General features: G+C 55.1%; 1 protein-coding gene across 1 annotated transcript in view; it reads right to left on the bottom strand.

The window, feature by feature from the left end:
- ITGB5 (integrin subunit beta 5) overlaps positions 1-18332 on the bottom strand; it is a 42756-nt gene extending 24424 nt beyond the window's left edge. Inside the window, exons 1-3 of the mRNA XM_040358313.1 lie at positions 18098-18332; positions 16654-16903; positions 6414-6582 (exon numbers count right to left, since the gene is read on the bottom strand). Of these exons, the coding sequence (XP_040214247.1) occupies positions 6414-6582; positions 16654-16903; positions 18098-18263 (585 nt within the window). The 5' untranslated portion in view covers positions 18264-18332. The remainder of the gene's footprint in view (positions 1-6413; positions 6583-16653; positions 16904-18097) is intronic.
- Between the last annotated feature and the right edge of the window lie 1951 nt (positions 18333-20283).

Below are 20283 nucleotides of genomic sequence, written 5' to 3' on the forward strand. Positions count from 1 at the left end.
TGACCTCTGACCTCCATGTACTCCCAGGAGCCGACACTCAGTACATGAAGGTCACACAGATACCCGCCAGATTGCTATCAGGAGCTGACACTCGGGAATCTGGCGGGTATCTGTGTGACCTCTGACCTCCATGCACTCCCAAGAGCCGACACTCAGTACATGGAGGTCAGAGGTCACACAGATACCCACCAGTACAAGGCATTATCATGTGGAGGTCAGAGGTCACACAAATACTAGCTAGATTCCCGAGTGTCGGCTCTTGGGAGTACATGGAGGTCACACAGATACCCACCAGATTCTTATCAGGAGCCGACACTTGGGAACCCGGCGGGTATCATTGTGACCTCTGACCTCCATATAATAATGCCATGTACTCGTAAGAGCCAAAATCAGGAATCTGGCGGGTCTTTTTGTGACCTCTGACCTCCTTGTACTCCCAGAAGCCGACACTCAGGAATCTGGCGGGTGTCTGTGTGACCTCTGACCTCCAGGTACTCCCAGAAGCTGACACTCAGGAATCTGGCGGGTATCCGATTGACCTCTGACCTCCATGTAATCTCATGAGCGGACACTCAGGAATCTGGCGGGTCTTTCTGTGACCTCTGACCTCCGTGTACTCCCAGGAGCGGACACTCAGGAATCTGGCGGGTGTCTGTGTGACCTCTGACCTCCATGTACTCCCAGAAGCCGACACTCAGGAATCTGGCGGGTGTCTGTGTGACCTCTGACCTCCATGTACTCCCAGGAGCTGACACTCAGGAATCTGGCGGGTAGAAGTGTGACCTCTGACCTCCAGGTACTCCCAGAAGCTGACACTCAGGAATCTGGCGGGTAGAAGTGTGACCTCTGACCTCCATGTACTCCCAGGAGCTGACACTCAGGAATCTGGCGGGTGTTTGTGTGACCTCTGACCTCCAGGTACTCCCAGGAGCTGACACTCAGGAATCTGGCTGGTGTCTGTGTGACCTCTGACCTCCATGTACTCCCAGGAGCTGACACTCAGGAATCTGGCGGATGTCTGAGTGACCTCTGACCTCCATGTACTCCCAGAAGCCGACACTCAGGAATCTGGCGGGTGTCTGTGTGACCTCTGACCTCCATGTACTCCCAGGAGCCGACACTCAGGAATCTGGCGGGTATCCGATTGACCTCTGACCTCCATGTACTCCCAGAAGCCGACACTCAGGAATCTGGCGGGTGTCTGTGTGACCTCTGACCTCCATGTACTCCCAAAAGCCGACACTCAGGAATCTGCCGCAGTCAGCGCTTGGAGCCTCCGTACAGGCGGAATGTGCCGGGGGGAGGAGACGTCACACAAACTCCCATCCTGGTCACTGACCTCTGCGCCGATCACCATATCGCACGCAATGGGGGGGACGAGGACGGCACAGCTGGGGGGGGATCGGTTCCAGGGAAAATAAATCCGGCAGATCTGGCTGCGATCCATCAATGTCACACAATCTGCGAACAATCAGCACAACGCTCTGCGCGGCCGGGGAACGGACGCCAACCTTCCGATAGGAAACATCGCCTCAGCTGCGGACAGCTGCTCTCCCCTCCCTCCGGCTGCCAAATCCAACTGAAATATTTCTGAGTTTAATGAACTCCGTCCTGCAGGGGAAAGATCTTCACACGGACGGGCTGCTTAAAGGGGAACTCCAGCCCAACCACTAAATGGAAAAATTTGATGAATTATGATAAAAAACACAGCTGTCACACTGCAGGTGGGGGGGGGGTCCGGGTGCACCCCCACTATTCACTGGTGCGGCTCTACAGCTTCCTGTGTCCCCAGCATGCTCACTGGAGAGCAAGGCCCTCCCTGAGATATCCATCCATCCCCCAGTGCCTGAAATATGTTAGGCAGACTCAGCATAGAACCTCCCTCCAATAGCTTCCAAGCTGTCCTTTGCTTTCTGGCAGTGGGCGGGGACTCTAACGATACCCCAACATGACTCTGTTCTGTACAGAGGAGTGGAGGATCAGTAAGACTGTGGACACCCATGTCACGGTGGAAGCGGCAATGTGATGATGCCACCGCTGCGCTGAATGGGGAACCGCAGGTCTAAGGACTAACAATTGTGTTGCTATGGCTATCTTCCCGATTTTTATAGCATAAAATATAAGTGGAAGCCGGGTTTCCCCTATTCATATGCTAATTAACTTGTTGGGCTGGTTCACGAAGTTCAGGACAGGAAGGCAGAAAGTAGGGAAAGGGAAATGGACTTGAACTCTGTTAAGAGGACTATGTGCAAAGGACAGAGGACACAACAGTTTGGGGGGGGGGGGGGGGGGGGTGCAGGAAGACAGAGGACACTACAGGGGGGGCGCAGGGGACAGGAGGACACTACAGTGGGGGGCGAAGGGGACGGGAGGACACTACAGTGGGGGGCGAAGGGGACGGGAGGACACTACAGTGGGGGGCGAAGGGGACGGGAGGACACTACATTGGGGGGGGTGCAGGGGACGGGAGGACACTACATTGGGGGGGGTGCAGGGGACGGGAGGACACTACAGTGGGGGGCGAAGGGGACGGGAGGACACTACATTGGGGGGGGTGCAGGGGACGGGAGGACACTACATTGGGGGGGGTGCAGGGGACAGAGGACACTACAGTGGGGGGCGAAGGGGACGGGAGGACACTACAGTGGGGGGCGAAGGGGACGGCAGGACACTACAGTGGGGGGCGAAGGGGACGGCAGGACACTACAGTGGGGGGCGAAGGGGACGGCAGGACACTACAGTGGGGGGCGAAGGGGACGGCAGGACACTACAGTAGGGGGGGTGGAGGGGACAGAGGACACTACAGTGGGGGGTGCATTGCTGAGCACTGGTGAGGCTCCATAGATGGGCACAACTGGGTCCTGGGGCTCTCTAGGGACCCCAATCTAAGGAAGGTGCTCTCTGGGGACCTCGATCTAAGGAAGGGGCTCTCTGGGGCCCCCGATCTAAGGAAGGGGCTCTCTGGGGCCCCCGATCTAAGGAAGGGGCTCTCTGGGGCCCCCGATCTAAGGAAGGGGCTCTCTGGGGCCCCCGATCTACATATACACACACACACACACACACTGGTTTAGGTTTATATAGACACGCGTTTTCTCCTGACACACAGGATGTGATTGTAGAATATTGTGCGGCACTTTGATTGTTTTTTTCATAAAAAGATACAAATAGTATCAAGTAGAATCCGGCGCCAAACACACGGAGAACAGAGGAGAGGAACTTCCGAGCCGCCCCTCCCCTCCCCCGCATGCGACAAGCCGGGACAGGCTGAGGTTTAATGAAGACTCGGAGATCTCAGATGATTCATTTCCACAAAACACAACTTTCTGGGTTCGCTGTGCAGGGCCGAGAATTCTGCGCCAACATGCCCAGCGACACTCCGCATCCAACATTCCTTCATGCCAACTCCGTGCCGGGCAGAGACACGTCCTGATCCGAGAGAAACCCGGAGAGACCGAGGAGAACAACTCACCACACACTACAGAACCACACAATCACCTCCTCTACTATTCACCAAAACACTCGACAACCCCAAATCTGTCTGTACACCCGCTGTGCCCATTATGAGGGGTTCCCACCATCCCTGTGCCGAGTTCCCGGGTCTGTACCCCCGCTGTGCCCATTATGAGGGGTTCCCACCATCCCTGTGCCGAGTTCCTGGGTCCTGGGTGGGAACCCCTCATAATGGGCACAGCGGGTGTACAGACCCGGGAACTCAGCACAGGGGTGGTGGGAACCCCTCATAATGGGCACAGCGGGTGTACAGACCCGGGAACTCAGCACAGGGATGGTGGGAACCCCTCATAATGGGCACAGCGGGTGTACAGACCCGGTAACTCAGCACAGGGATGGTGGGAACCCCTCATAATGGGCACAGCGGGTGTACAGACCCGGGAACTCAGCACAGGGATGGTGGGAACTCCTCATAATGGGCACAGCGGGTGTACAGACCCGGGAACTCAGCACAGGGATGGTGGGAACCCCTCATAATGGGCACAGCGGGTGTACAGACCCGGGAACTCAGCACAGGGATGGTGGGAACCCCTCATAATGGGCACAGCAGGTGTACAGACCCGGGAACTCGGCACAGGGATGGTGGGAACCCCTCATAATGGGCACAGCGGGTGTACAGACCCGGGAACTCGGCACAGGGATGGTGGGAACCCCTCATAATGTGCACAGCGGGTGTACAGACCCGGGAACTCAGCACAGGGATGGTGGGAACCCCTCATAATGGGTACAGCGGGTGTACAGACCCGGGAACTCAGCACAGGGATGGTGGGAACCCCTCATAATGGGCACAGCGGGTGTACAGACCCGGGAACTCAGCTCAGGGATGGTGGGAACCCCTCATAATGGGGCACAGCGGGTGTACAGACCCGGGAACTCAGCACAGGGATGGTGGGAACCCCTCATAATGGGGCACAGCGAGTGTACAGACCCGGGAACTCAGCTCAGGGATGGTGGGAACCCCTCATAATGGGGCACAGCGGGTGTACAGACCCGGGAACTCAGCACAGGGATGGTGGGAACCCCTCATAATGGGCACAGCAGGTGTACAGACCCGGGAACTCGGCACAGGGATGGTGGGAACCCCTCATAATGGGCACAGCGGGTGTACAGACCCGGGAACTCAGCACAGGGATGGTGGGAACCCCTCATAATGGGCACAGCGGGTGTACAGACCCGGGAACTCAGCACAGGGATGGTGGGAACCCCTCATAATGGGTACAGCGGGTGTACAGACCCGGGAACTCAGCACATGGATGGTGGGAACCCCTCATAATGGGGCACAGCGAGTGTACAGACCCGGGAACTCAGCTCAGGGATGGTGGGAACCCCTCATAATGGGCACAGCGGGTGTACAGACCCGGGAACTCAGCACAGGGATGGTGGGAACCCCTCATAATGGGGCACAGCGGGTGTACAGACCCGGGACCTCAGCACAGGGATGGTGGGAACCCCTCATAATGGGCACAGCGGGTGTACAGACCCGGGAACTCAGCACAGGGATGGTGGGAACCCCTCATAATGGGGCACAGCGGGTGTACAGACCCGGGAACTCAGCACAGGGATGGTGGGAACCCCTCATAATGGGCACAGCGGGTGTACAGACCCGGGAACTCAGCACAGGGATGGTGGGAACTCCTCATAATGGGCACAGCGGGTGTACAGACCCGGGAACTCGGCACAGGGATGGTGGGAACCCCTCATAATGGGCACAGCAGGTGTACAGACCCGGGAACTCGGCACAGGGATGGTGGGAACCCCTCATAATGGGCACAGCGGGTGTACAGACCCGGGAACTCAGCACAGGGATGGTGGGAACCCCTCATAATGGGTACAGCGGGTGTACAGACCCGGGAACTCAGCACAGGGATGGTGGGAACCCCTCATAATGGGGCACAGCGGGTGTACAGACCCGGGAACTCAGCTCAGGGATGGTGGGAACCCCTCATAATGGGCACAGCGGGTGTACAGACCCGGGAACTCAGCACAGGGATGGTGGGAACCCCTCATAATGGGGCACAGCGGGTGTACAGACCCGGGAACTCAGCACAGGGATGGTGGGAACCCCTCATAATGGGCACAGCGGGTGTACAGACCCGGGAACTCAGCACAGGGATGGTGGGAACTCCTCATAATGGGCACAGCGGGTGTACAGACCCGGGAACTCGGCACAGGGATGGTGGGAACCCCTCATAATGGGCACAGCGGGTGTACAGACCCAGGAACTCAGCACAGGGATGGTGGGAACCCCCTCATAATGGGGCACAGCGGGGGGTACAGACCCGGGAACTCAGCACAGGGATGGTGGGAACCCCCTCATAATGGGCACAGCGGGTGTACAGACCCGGGAACTCGGCACAGGGATGGTGGGAACCCCTCATAATGGGCACAGCGGGTGTACAGACCCAGGAACTCAGCACAGGGATGGTGGGAACCCCTCATAATGGGCACAGCGGGTGTACAGACCCGGGAACTCAGCACAGGCATGGTGGGAACCCCTCATAATGTGCACAGCGGGTGTACAGACCCGGGAACTCAGCACAGGGATGGTGGGAACCCCTCACGGAGGACGGAGACATAGAAAGGGTCAGAGGCTCACTGGACTCCATCTGTAGCTGAATAATCACTTTTTGGAGGACAGACTCTTCCTGCAAAGTCTTTTCTCCTGGGAGGGGGGATGGGAGGGGGGGGGGGGCTGAGAGGAGGGGGGATGGGAGGGGGGGCATCTGAGGTTTTGGATGTGAAACTGCAGCCTCAGCATTCCTCTGATTGCACAACTGACACCGGAACATTCCAGAGCCGCAGTTTCCGTGGGACTCAGACTTGTGGTCCCCGGAGGAGGAAGTGGCGTCTCCTCTCGGCATGTATTACGGGTGAAGTCTCATTTTCCCCCCCATGGCACTCACTTGGCACACCGAGGCCTGCATGATGGCATCGAAGACTCCTTCCGGGGCGTCGCGGTTCCGGGAGACCAGCTGGTTCTGCACTTTGGCGTTGAACTTGCTGACTTTATCGGTGAGGGAGAGAACGTGCCGGAAGCCGAAGGACGGAATGCAATTCGGGAACTGCTTAAATCTGCGAGAGAAAAGGGAAAACAAATCAGTCCACAGAGGAGAGAGCACCCCTACCCTACAATGTACCCAGAGCCATGACAGCCAGACACTTCACATCCTTCCCCCATCTCCCCTTCAGTCTTCTATGCCCCTCCATCCCCCCTTCAGTCTTCTATCCCCCTCCATCCCCCCCCCCTTCAGTCTTGTATCCCCCTTCATCCCCCCCTTCAGTCTTGTATCCCCCTCCATCCCCCCCTTCAGTCTTATATCCCCCCCTTCAGTCTTGTATCCCCCCCCTTCAGTCTTTTATCCCCCTCCAGTCTTGTATCCCCCCCCCTTCAGTCTTATATCCCCCTCCACCCCCCCCTTCAGTCTTTTATCCCCCTCCACCCCCCCTTCAGTCTTGTATCCCCCTCCACCCCCCCTTCAGTCTTGTGTCCCCCCCCCCCCCCCCCCTTCAGTCTTTTATCCCCCTTCATCCCCCCCTTCAGTCTTGTATCCCCCTCCATCCCCCCCTTCAGTCTTATATCCCCCCCTTCAGTCTTGTATCCCCCCCCTTCAGTCTTTTATCCCCCTCCAGTCTTGTATCCCCCCCCTTCAGTCTTATATCCCCCTCCACCCCCCCCTTCAGTCTTTTATCCCCCTCCACCCCCCCTTCAGTCTTGTATCCCCCTCCACCCCCCCTTCAGTCTTGTGTCCCTCTCCACCCCCCCCCTTCAGTCTTTTATCCCCCTCCATCCCCCCCTTCAGTCTTGTATCCCTCTCCATCCCCCCTTCAGTCTTGTATCCCCCTCCATCCCCCCCTTCAGTCTTGTATCCCCCTCCATCCCCCCTTCAGTCTTGTATCCCTCTCCATCCCCCCCTTCAGTCTTGTATCCCCCTCCATCCCCCCCTTCAGTCTTGTATCCCCCTCCATCCCCCCTTCAGTCTTGTATCCCTCTCCATCCCCCCCTTCAGTCTTCTATCCCCCTCCATCCCCCCCTTCAGTCTTGTATCCCTCTCCATCCCCCCTTCAGTCTTGTATCCCCCTCCATCCCCCCCTTCAGTCTTGTATCCCCCTCCATCCCCCCTTCAGTCTTGTATCCCTCTCCATCCCCCCTTCAGTCTTGTATCCCCCTCCATCCGCCCCTTCAGTCTTGTATCCCCCTCCATCCCCCCTTCAGTCTTGTATCCCTCTCCATCCCCCCCTTCAGTCTTCTATCCCCCTCCATCCCCCCCTTCAGTCTTTTATCCCCCCCTTCAGTCCTGTATCCCCCCCCCCTTCAGTCTTGTATCCCCCTCCATCCCCCCTTCAGTCTTGTACCCCCCCCCCTTCAGTCTTTTATCCCCCTCCACCCCCCCCTTCAGTCTTCTATCCCCCTCCCCCCCCCTTCAGTCTTCTATCCCCCTCCACCCCCCCTTCAGTCTTCTATCCCCCTCCATCCCCCCCTTCAGTCTTCTATCCCCCTCCACCCCCCCCTTCATACTTGTATCCCCCCTCCACCCCCCCTTCAGTCTTGTATCCCCCTCCAGTCTTTATCCCCCTCCATCCCCCCCTCCAGTCTTGTATTCCCCTCCATCCCCCCCTTTCAGTCTTATATCCCCCCCCCCTCAGGCTTGTGTCCTTCCCCCATCCCCCCTTTCAGTCTTACATCCTCCCCCCCCCCCCCCCCCCCTCAGTCTTGTATCCTTCCCCTATCCCCCCTTTCAGTCTTATATCCTCCCTCCACCTCCCCCCCCCCCCAGATGTGTATCCTTCCTCTATCCCCCCCCCTTCAGTCTTCTATCCGCCTCCATCCCCCCTCCAGTCTTCCATCCCCCTCAATCCCCCCCTTCAGTCTTATATCCCCCTCCACCCCCCCTTCAGTCTTATATCCCCCCCCCCCCCCCCCCCTTCAGTCTTCTATCCCCCTCCATTCCCCCTTCAGTCTTGTATCCCTCTCCATCCCCCCCTTCAGTCTTCTATCCCCCTCCATCCCCCCCTTCAGTCTTTTATCCCCCCCTTCAGTCCTGTATCCCCCCCCCTTCAGTCTTGTATCCCCCTCCATCCCCCCTTCAGTCTTGTATCCCCCCCCCTTCAGTCTTTTATCCCCCTCCACCCCCCCCTTCAGTCTTTTATACCCCCCTTCAGTCCTGTATCCCCCCCCCCTTCAGTCTTGTATCCCCCTCCATCCCCCCTTCAGTCTTGTATCCCCCTCCATCCCCCCTTCAGTCTTTATCCCCCTCCATCCCCCCCTCAGACTTGTATCCCCCTCCATCCCCCCCTTCAGTCTTCTATCCCCCTCCATCCCCCCCTTCAGTCTTCTATCCCCCTCCATCCCCCCCTTCAGTCTTCTATCCCCCTCCACCCCCCCTTCAGTCTTCTATCCCCCTCCATCCCCCCTTCAGTCTTCTATCCCCCTCCATCCCCCCCTTCAGTCTTCTATCCCCCTCCATCCCCCCCTTCAGTCTTCTATCCCCCTCCATCCCCCCCTTCAGTCTTCTATCCCCCCCTTCAGTCTTCTATCCCCCTCCATCCCCCCCTTCAGTCTTCTATCCCCCTCCATCCCCCCCTTCAGTCTTCTATCCCCCTCCATTCCCCCTTCAGTCTTCTATCCCCCTCCATCCCCCCTTCAGTCTTCTATCCCCCTCCATCCCCCCCTTCAGTCTTCTATCCCCCTCCACCCCCCCTTCAGTCTTCTATCCCCCTCCATCCCCCCTTCAGTCTTCTATCCCCCCCCCCCCCCCCCCTTCATACTTGTATCCCCCCTCCACCCCCCCTCCAGTCTTTATCCCCCTCCATCCCCCCCTCCAGTCTTGTATTCCCCTCCATCCCCCCCTTTCAGTCTTATATCCCCCCCCCTCAGGCTTGTGTCCTTCCCCCATCCCCCCTTTCAGTCTTACATCCTCCCTCCCCCCCCCCCCCCCTCAGTCTTGTATCCTTCCCCTATCCCCCCTTTCAGTCTTATATCCTCCCTCCACCTCCCCCCCCCAGATGTGTATCCTTCCTCTATCCCCCCCCCCCTTCAGTCTTCTATCCGCCTCCATCCCCCCTCCAGTCTTCCATCCCCCTCAATCCCCCCCTTCAGTCTTATATCCCCCTCCACCCCCCCTTCAGTCTTATATCCTCCCTCCCCCCCCCCCCCCTTCAGTCTTCTATCCCCCTCCATTCCCCCTTCAGTCTTATATCCCTCTCCATCCCCCCTTCAGTCTTTTATCCTCCTCCATCCCCTCCCCTTCAGTCTTGTATCCCCCTCCATCCCCCCTTCAGTCTTGAATCCCCCTCCACCCCCCCTCCCCATCAGTCTTGTATCCTTCCTCCATCCCCCCTTCAGTCTTCTATCCCCCTCCACCCCCCCCCCCCTTCAGTCTTCTATCCCCCTTCAGTCTTATATTCTCCTCCTTCAGTCTTCTATCCCCCTCCATCCCCCCTTCAGTCTTCTATCCCCCTCCACCCCCCCCTTCAGTCTTGCACAGGTGGATATCGGCTCCTCTCCTGGACTAAAACGGCTTCCTCTAACTTCGCTGAACACTGTGAGCTTCTCACCATGTGCATCAGAAGCTGCATCAAAACAGAGCCCCGCCTCATTTCCTGGCTGGAGGAGGTCCAGCATCATCAAGGACTTTGCTCCCCAGCCTGATTATCCCTGGCCCCCGCCCCTTTCTTCCATTTCAGTTCTTTCAACAATGGAGGCGTGGCACCCCATGTGGGCAGTCTGCATGCAAATACAGCCCCCGTCTAGGAATGCCCACTCCGCCAGACTTTCCTCTACCCTCATCCATTCACAAAACACCTTTATCCGGGTCACACAAGGCGCTCTGTGAATGGACGAGGGGAGGCGAGGGGCGGGTAAAAAGGATTTCCCCTTGTCCATTCACAGAACGCCTTGCATTGTGTGACCAGAATAAAAAAAAAGTGTTTTGTGAATGGATGAGGGGAGAATTATAAAAAGGGAGAGTGAATGGTACAATCTCTGCACTGTACAAAAGTCTGAACTGTCAGTCGCTGGACCAGAAAAAGAGCGGCGTGCGAAATCCAGAGGGTCATTTCTACAGCCGACACTTCATTGGGGTCTTTCCAATAATAATAATAAAAATAAAAAAAAGTTCCACTTTAATGGAAAAAATAGACATGTCAGGCCCCTCCCCCTTTACCAGGAAGATCGTCGAGTTGCAGCTCCTCCCCTCCAATCTCTTCCATGATACATTTTTTTCCACAAAAAGCAACTATGTAACTCCGATCACCCAGTTCCCGGGACTCCGAACCAACAATCCATCGTTCCTCCCCTCCCCCCTCCTCTCCAATCACACGCCTCATACCGATACCTGAAGAACAATAACAACCTCTAGACAAGAAGAGGAACAAAGGGACGGGAAGGAACACCATTGTGTCTAAAGGATACTTTGTTTCTAACAATAGGATTCATTTTGCTGAGTTGACTATAATGAGATACTAGAGAAAGAGACAGGACTGTATGGGAGAGAAGGAGGAGGAGAACAGAGCACACAGAGAAACATTCCGATCTACTGGATATAATATAAGATCCTGAGAATCTGAAGAAATCTGTGTGAAGCCATATCTGAACTCGATTCAGAAACACCACCGTCTTCTCTGGGCCAAAGCTCATTTAAAATGGTCTGTTGCAAAGTGGAAAACTGTTCTCTGGGCCAAAGCTCATTTAAAATGGTCTGTTGCAAAGTGGAAAACTGTTCTCTGGGCCAAAGCTTATTTAAAATGGTCTGTTGCAAAGTAAAAAAAAGTTTTCTGAGCCAAAGCTCATCTAAAATTGTCTGTTGCAAAGTGAAAAACTGTTCTCTGGGCCAAAGCTCTTTAAGATGGTCTGTTGCAAAGTGAAAAACTGTTCTGTGGTGGTCAGAAAAAAATGGAAATTTTACATTTTTTTTGGCCACTATGCATGGGCTCAGGAACACAGATTGCTGTTCCATCCAGAAATACAAGGCAAAGCTCTAACATGGAAAGAAGAAGCCATATCTGAACATGATCCAGAAACACCACTGTCTTCTCTGGGCCAAAGCTCATCTAAAATGGTCTGTTGCAAAGTGGAAAACTGTTCTCTGGGCCAAAGCTCATTTAAAATGGTCTGTTGCAAAGTGGAAAACTGTTCTCTGGGCCAAAGCTTATTTAAAATGTAAAAAAAAAAAGGGTGGGGGGGAAATTGCGCTAATATACAAAGAAAACCTGTGTCAACCACATTGTGACAAAATTATTAGTGAAACAAAAATAAAAGCTGTGACTAACTGTGCAACATAAAACAGTGTCAAAAATTGAAAAAATATAGTCGCGCTAAATATTTATGTGAATAAATTAAAACAAATATGTGCATATTCCAAATACAATTCAAAAAAAATATTTAAAATGGTCTGTTGCAAAGTGGAAACCGGTTCTGTGGTCAGACTAATGGAAATTAGATTTTTTTTTGGCCACCATGCATGGGCTCAGTTATACTGCATGGGAACACAGATCGCCGTACCATCCACAAATACAAGGTGAAGCTCTAACATGAAAAGAAGCCATATATGAACATGATCCAGAAACACTGCCTTCTTCTCTGGGCCAAAGCTCATCTAAAATGGTCTGTTGCAAAGTGGAAAACTGTTCTCTGGGTCTAAGCTCATTTAAAATGGTCTGTTGCAAAGTGAAAAACTGTTTTTGGGACCAAAGCTTGTTTAAAATGGTCTGTTGCAAAGTAAAAAACTGTTTTCTGAGCCAAAGCTCATCTAAAATGGTCTGTTGCAAAGTAAAAAACTGTTTTCTGAGCCAAAGCTCATCTAAAATGGTCTGTTGCAAAGTAAAAAACTGTTCTCTGGGCCAAAGCTCTTTAAAGATGGTCTGTTGCAAAGTGAAAAAAACTGTTCTGTGGTGGTCAGAAAAAATGGAAATTTAAAAAAAAAATTTGGCCACCATGCATGGGCTCAAGAACACAGATTGCTGTTCCATCCAGAAATACAAGGCAAAGCTCTAACATGGAAAGAAGAAGCTATACCTGAACATGATCCAGAAACACCAGTCTTCTCTGGGCCAAAGCTCATCTAAAACGGTCTGTTGCAAAGTGGAAAACGGTTCTCTGGGCCAAAGCTTGTTTAAAACTGTCTGTTGCACATTGGAAAACGGTTCTGTAGTCAGACAAATGGAAATTTGACATTCTATTTGGCCACCATGCATGGGCTCAGGAATACTGAATGGGAACACAGATAACTGTGCCAACCACAAATACAAATAGAAGCTCTAACATGGAAAGAAGAAGCCATATCTGAACATGATCCAGAAACACTGCCATCTTCTCTGGGCCAAAGCTCATGTAAAATGGTCTGTTGCAAAGTGAAAAATGGTTCTCTGAGCCAAAGTTTGTTTTAAAATGGTCTGTTGCAAAGTGTAGAACTGTTCTCTGGGCCAAAACACAATTAAAATGGTCTGTTGCAAAGTGGGAAACGGTTCTCTGGGCCAAATCTCATTTAAAATGGTCTGTTGCGAAGTGGAACTGTTCTGTGATCAGACAAATGGAAATTTGACATTCTTTTTGGCCACCATGGGCGATGTGTCCTCCGGATTTAACACTTCCGGCTTGTTAACACTCAGTTCAGAATCGGGCATCACTGATGGTGTGGGGAAGGAGGGGGGGGGGTGGCATTTGCATGTATGGAATGGGCATCTTGCACATTTGGAATAGGCACCATCCATGCTGAAAGATAGATCCAGGTGTTAGAGCGGCACACCCTCCCATCCACACAACATTTTTCAGGGAAGGCCCTTAAGTGGCTGCCGGCAGTCCAGACCTTTCACCAATTGGAAACATTTGTCGCATCTTGAAAAGGAAAAATACGACCCCCCCAGGACTCTTGAGCAGTTAGAGTTCCAATATTAGGCAAGAATAGGAGAACATTCCTCCCCAAACTCCAGCAACCGGTCTCCTCACTTCCCAGAAGGAGGCTACACCATGCTAAACGTGGCCCCGCCCCAACTTTTTTGAGATGTGTTGCTGCCATCAATTGTAAAATTGGCCATTTTCTCAATTTAAACATTTGATATGTTTACTATTTTCTATTGTGAATAGAATTCGAATTTACGAGATTTGCAGATCATTGACTTCCGTTTTTAAGTAGATTTTACACGGCGCCCTGTTTTTTTTTTTTAGAATTGGGGGTGTGTCTTATATGGTAAATACACGATCAGAATATGGAGGACTGCGATGACTGAACGTGTCTGAACTAGAAGATGAAGATTTCTAGTGAAGGTCACACACGCCTCTCTCCTTCTCCTCCCATGTAGATTGATTATTAGTTTTCGCTGCCTGCGGGGGGGGGGGGGGGGGGTCAGGGAAGGGTGACCTCTGTAGTATGCGATCTACACAGAGCGCAGTGCCCAGCGAGGAGGGATTGGACGCCGTCCCGTAAGAAAAAGGTGGATGCGAGGGCAGTGGAAACTCTAGAGGACAATGGAGGCCGAGGACGGGGCGCTCCAGGGAATTCTAGAAATGTACGGCTCTTTGTTGACTCTCTTCCCTCCTCGCTGAATAATTCTGCTGAAATTGGCTCCTTCAGATCACGCTGTGCCGGGCTGTGTGGCCCCGAGCCAGGAAAGGCAAAAGAATAAACACAGAGCCGTCCCAGACAAAAGGAGCAGCCGAGTGAGGAGCGGGCAGGACCCAGCCGAGGAGTCAGGAGCGGCAGGACACAGCCGAGGAGTCAGGAGCGGCAGGACACAGCCGAGGAGTCAGGAGCGGCAGGACACAGCCGAGGAGTCAGGAGCGGGCAGGACACAGCCGAGGAGTCAGGAGCGGCAGGACACAGCCGAGGAGTCAGGAGCGGCAGGACACAGCCGAGGAGTCAGGAGCGGCAGGACACAGCCGAGGAGTCAGGAGCGGCAGGACACAGCCGAGGAGTCAGGAGCGGCAGGACACAGCCGAGGAGTCAGGAGCGGCAGGACACAGCCGAGGAGTCAGGAGCGGCAGGACACAGCCGAGGAGTCAGGAGCGGCAGGACACAGCCGAGGAGTCAGGAGCGGCAGGACACAGCCGAGGAGTCAGGAGCGGCAGGACACAGCCGAGGAGTCAGGAGCGCAGGACTGGAGAGAAATGTGCGCTCCCTGCAGCCAACAGACACCCCTTTACACTGCCAAGGTTTAACACCCAACCGAAGTCCTCTGAACACTCCAGGTGTGCCATAACAATAAGCCTGAGCAGAAAAGCCTGTCCCCTGCCAGCATACTGCAGAGACAGACCTTTGCTCTCTGGCTTAGGAAGCAGTGGCCTCTCTGTAGAGATACATTCACAGTCTGAACACAAAAGCCTGTTCCCTGCAAGCATGCTGCAGAGAAAAACAAACTTCAAATTGTTAGGCAGAGAGGCAGAGGTGGTTTAGATTTAAGTGGGGGAACCCATACACCCAGTATTCCAGCTCCCTGCACCTGTCATTCTGGGGCCCTAAGCAATTGCCCAGTCTGCCCCCTGCAATGCCGCCCCTGTGGGGGAATTATGATGATTAAGCGATCACACGCCGAGATCCCGGGACAGACTGCAGCTGCGATGAATCATTCTGGATGAGGATTTGATCTTTTATTGGATTGTTTTATTGCCCTATAAAATTATTTCATTGGATTTTTGACAGATTTCTCACAGCCAAAACCTGCCGACACATTCAGCGACTGGACCCCTCCCCCCGTGACACGGTCGGCGTCGCTCAGACTGGACTCCTCCCCCCGTGACATGTGCAGCGTCGCTCAGACTGGACTCCTCCCCCGTGACATGTGCAGCGTCACTCAGACTGGACTCCTCCCCCGCGACATGTGCAGCGTGGTTCAGACTCCTCCCCCTCTGACATGTTCAGAGTCGCTCAGACTCCTCCCCCCGTGACATGTTCAGAGTCGCTCAGACTCCTCCCCCCGTGACACGTTCAGTGTCGCTCAGACTGGACTCCTCCCCCCGTGACACGTTCAGCGTCGCTCAGACTGGACTCCTCCCCCCCGTGACACGTTCAGCGTCGCTCAGACTGGACTCCACCCCCGTGACACGTTCAGCGTCGCTCAGACTGGACGATGTGACACGTTCAGCGTCAGACTCCTCCCCCTGTGACATGTTCAGAGTCGCTCAGACTCCTCCCCCTGCGACATGTTCAGAGTCGCTCAGACTCCTCCCCCTGCGACATGTTCAGAGTCGCTCAGACTCCTCCCCCTGCGACATGTTCAGAGTCGCTCAGACTCCTCCCCCTGCGACATGTTCAGAGTCGCTCAGACTCCTCCCCCTGCGACATGTTCAGAGTCGCTCAGACTCCTCCCCCTGCGACATGTTGAGTCGCTCAGACTCCTCCCCCTGCGACATGTTCAGAGTCGCTCAGACTCCTCCCCCGCGACATGTTCAGAGTCGCTCAGACTCCACCCCCGCGACATGTTCAGAGTCGCTCAGACTGGACTCCTCCCCCCGTGACACGTGCAGCGTCGCTCAGACTGAACTCCTCCCCCCGTGACACGTTCAGCGTCGCTCAGACTGGACTCCTCCCCCCCGTGACACGTTCAGCGTCGCTCAGACTAGACTCCTCCCCCCGTGACACGTTCAGCATCGCTCAGACTGGACTCCTCCCCCCGTGACACGTTCAGCGTCGCTCAGACTGGACTCCTCCCCCCTGTGACACGTTCAGCGTCGCTCAGACTGGACTCCTCCCCCCGTGACACGTTGCGCTCGGTGCTGACATCACATTTTTTCCGATTTTAGGTTCCCGTTTTGACTTTCTGCCAAGTTTGTATTTATTAGGCTCACAATTTTTCCACCAATAATCTTCCTTCCATCAACGGCTACAAATATCCTTCGGGATAAACCCGATACATTCCAAAGGAGATCAATAATTATATAAAACTTACACTGAGTATCAATAATACAATGTTACATCGACCACAAAGTGCATTGATCAATAATCTCCTGATCCTCCTCAGATCATTATCGATCGATAGACTTTGTATTGGATGTAACATTGTATCATTTTAGGTATTGGGAGTCGTTCACACTGGCAGGTGACCCTCTGAAGAGCGATCCCCACTCCAAGGAGGGTTTTGAATCTTCCCCCCCAGATCTCAGCCCGGCCCCCCCGGATGTCAGCCCGCCCCCCCCCCGTCGATGACAATTACCCGGTGCAGGGGTTGTTCTGATATTTGGGGGCCGTATAGGAGAACGGAGAGACGTTCTTGTCTACGAAAGTCCCGAATCCCAGCCGGAAGTTGCTGGTGAGTTTCGCCATCTCCTCGGCCAATCGCGTCCCCAGATTCCGGATGTTCTCCAGGTCGTCTTTCATGGACAGAGATAAATCCATCAGGTAATAGAGGTCCACCGGGTAATCCTCCACCTGCCTCACCTGCACCTTAAAGGAGGCCGCCGCACCTGGAGGGGGAGGAGAGAGGAGAGTGAACCTCAGGAGGCCAAAACATTAAATACGTCCGAAAAACATTAAAATTGTGCGTTTTCTGTCCACCCGCTGTGCCCCATTATGAGGGGTTCCCACCATCCCTGTGCTGAGTTCCCGGGTCTGTCCACCCGCTGTGCCCCATTATGAGGGGTTCCCACCATCCCTGTGCTGAGTTCCCGGGTCTGTACACCCGCTGTGCCCATTATGAGGGGTTCCCACCATCCCTGTGCTGAGTTCCCGGGTCTGAACACCCGCTGTGCCCATTATGAGGGGTTCCCACCATCCCTGTGCTGAGTTCCCGGGTCTGTACACCCGCTGTGCCCATTATGAGGGGTCCCCACCATCCCTGTGCTGAGTTCCCGGGTCTGTACACCCACTGTGCCCATTATGAGGGGTTCCCACCATCCCTGTGCTGAGTTCCCGGGTCTGAACACCCGCTGTGCCCATTATGAGGGGTTCCCACCATCCCTGTGCTGAGTTCCTGAGTACTATGGTGGAGTGTCGGGCCAATCACTGTAGTGTGGTGGAGTGTCGGGCCAATCACTGTAGTGTGGTGGAGTGTCGGGCCAATCACTGTAGTGTGGTGGAGTGTCGGGCCAATCACGGTAGTGTGGGGGAGTGTCGGGCCAATCACGGTAGTGTGGGGGAGTGTCGGGCCAATCACTGTAGTGTGGTGGAGTGTCGGGCCAATCACGGTAGTGTGGGGGAGTGTCGGGCCAATCACGGTAGTGTGGGGGAGTGTCGGGCCAATCACTGTAGTGTGGTGGAGTGTCGGGCCAATCACTGTAGTGCGGTGGAGTGTCGGGCCAATCACTGTAGTGTGGTGGAGTGTCGGGCCAATCACTGTAGTGTGGTGGAGTGTCGGGCCAATCACTGTAGTGCGGTGGAGTGTCGGGCCAATCACTGTAGTGCGGTGGAGTGTCGGGCCAATCACTGTAGTGCGGTGGAGTGTCGGGCCAATCACTGTAGTGCGGTGGAGTGTCGGGCCAATCACTGTAGTGTGGTGGAGTGTCGGGCCAATCACTGTAGTGTGGTGGAGTGTCGGGCCAATCACTGTAGTGCGGTGGAGTGTCGGGCCAATCACTGTAGTGCGGTGGAGTGTCGGGCCAATCACTGTAGTGCGGTGGAGTGTCGGGCCAATCACTGTAGTGCGGTGGAGTGTCACTGACCTGGTCGCAGGGACATGGAGAGGCTCTGGGGGGTGACCTGGATGATGTCGGACTGCGAGGACCCGGAGCCTTTGCTGCTGAGGGGGAGCTTCTTCCTCACACTGACGCTGCTGTTGGGGCCCTCGATATGCTCCGCCCCGCACCCCTTCCCCAGGAGATTCTCCATCAGGTCACATCGCGACACCACCGCCTGCGAGCCGCCAAACGTCTGCCGGGGGAGGGGAAAAAATCCACATTATATTATTATTACACTTCTAGTGTCGGCATCATCTCCATTATTGTTACATTGTTACTGCTGAGAGAGCAACGGATCTTATTATACACATTATATTATTATATACACTTCTATGTCTGATAATAACGTTACATTGTAGCCTCTGATAAAAGTGTCATTATTACACCCTCAGCAAGTGTGAGATCTAACAACAACAACAACAACAGGAAGGGGCGGTTTTATGAGAAGAAAGAAATGAATACAAATATAAACAATGTAACAATTCATCACTATGGGGGTCCAATAAACCAAATACACCCCCAATCACAGCAGCCAATGAAATCTTCCCAAAGCCTTATTTGTGGGGTCTATAGTTCCCTATGGCTTGTCGGTTAATCCCTCCACATATACAGACTCCCCCTCTCTCTGTGCGCAGGCTCCCTCTCTTTTTATGTGCGCAGGCTCTCCCTCTATGCGCAGGCTCTCCCTCTCTCTCTCTATGCGCAGGCTCTCCCTCTATGCGCAGGCTCTCCCTCTCTCTCTATGCGCAGGCTCTCCCTCCCTCTCTCTATGCGCAGGCTCTCCCTCCCTCTCTCTATGCGCAGGCTCTCCCTCCCTCTCTCTATGCGCAGGCTCTCCCTCCCTCTCTCTATGCACAGAATGGAATTTGTTGTTAAGAGTCGCAATCTATCAGAATATTGTGTCTTCTCCTGTATGAAGGACAAGGTCACTGCAGAGACACCGCCAGGCGGAGGAAGGGCAGGAAGCTGAGCCGCGACTCGCTACTTCCAAAATAAATCTGTGCGATGTCATCCACCTCGCAATCCACCCAACGCAATCCCCACCACGCAATCCACACCGCAAATCCACCCAACGCAACCCACCCAAAGCAATCGACCCCGCAATCCACCCAACGCAATCCATCCCACGCAATCCACCCAACGCAATCCCCACCCAACGCAGGAAACACGAAGGAGAGAACTGAGGACAACGTGTGCGATTCCACCGATATCTCCCAGAAACGACTCCCGATTCTACAATCACCTCATATACACCATACAATCTACCGATGTATAGAGATCCGCAGAGGACGCCGCAAAGTGCAGAATTGTAATAATAAAAAAAATCACCGCTGTCTTGGGAGGGAGAGGGAGCAGGGATCACCGCTGTCTTGGGAGGGAGAGGGAGCAGGGATCACCACTGTCGGGGGGGGGGGGGGGGGAGCAGGGATCACCGCTGCCTGGAAGGGGGGGGAGCAGGGATCACCGCTGTCTGGAAGGGGGGGGGGGAGCAGGGATCACCGCTGTCTGGAAGGGGGGGGGGGAGCAGGGATCACCGCTGTCTGGAAGGGGGGGGGGGGCAGGGATCACCGCTGTCTGGAAGGGGGGGGGGAGCAGGGATCACCGCTGTCTGGAAGGGGGGGGGGGGAGCAGGGATCACCACTGTCTGGGGAGGGGGGGGGGGGAGCAGGGATCACCGCTGTCTGGAAGGGGGGGGGGAGCAGGGATCACCGCTGTCTGGAAGGGGGGGGGGAGCAGGGATCACCGCTGTCTGGAAGGGGGGGGGGGGAGCAGGGATCACCGCTGTCTGGAAGGGGGGGGGGAGCAGGGATCACCGCTGTCTGGAAGGGGGGGGGGGAGAGCAGGGATCACCGCTGTCTGGAAGGGGGGGGGGGGGCAGGGATCACCGCTGTCTGGAAGGGGGGGGGGGGGAGCAGGGATCACCGCTGTCTGGAAGGGGGGGGGGGAGCAGGGATCACCGCTGTCTGGAAAGGGGGGGAGCAGGGATCACCGCTGTCTGGAAGGGGGGGGGGGGAGAGCAGGGATCACCGCTGTCTGGAAGGGGGGGGGGGGGAGCAGGGATCACCGCTGTCTGGAAGGGGGGGGAGCAGGGATCACCGCTGTCTGGAAGGGGGGGGGGAGCAGGGATCACCGCTGTCTGGAAGGGGGGGGGAGCAGGGATCACCGCTGTC

This window comes from Rana temporaria, chromosome 6 (genome assembly GCF_905171775.1).
Source record: "Rana temporaria chromosome 6, aRanTem1.1, whole genome shotgun sequence".
Classification (NCBI taxonomy): domain Eukaryota; kingdom Metazoa; phylum Chordata; class Amphibia; order Anura; family Ranidae; genus Rana; species Rana temporaria.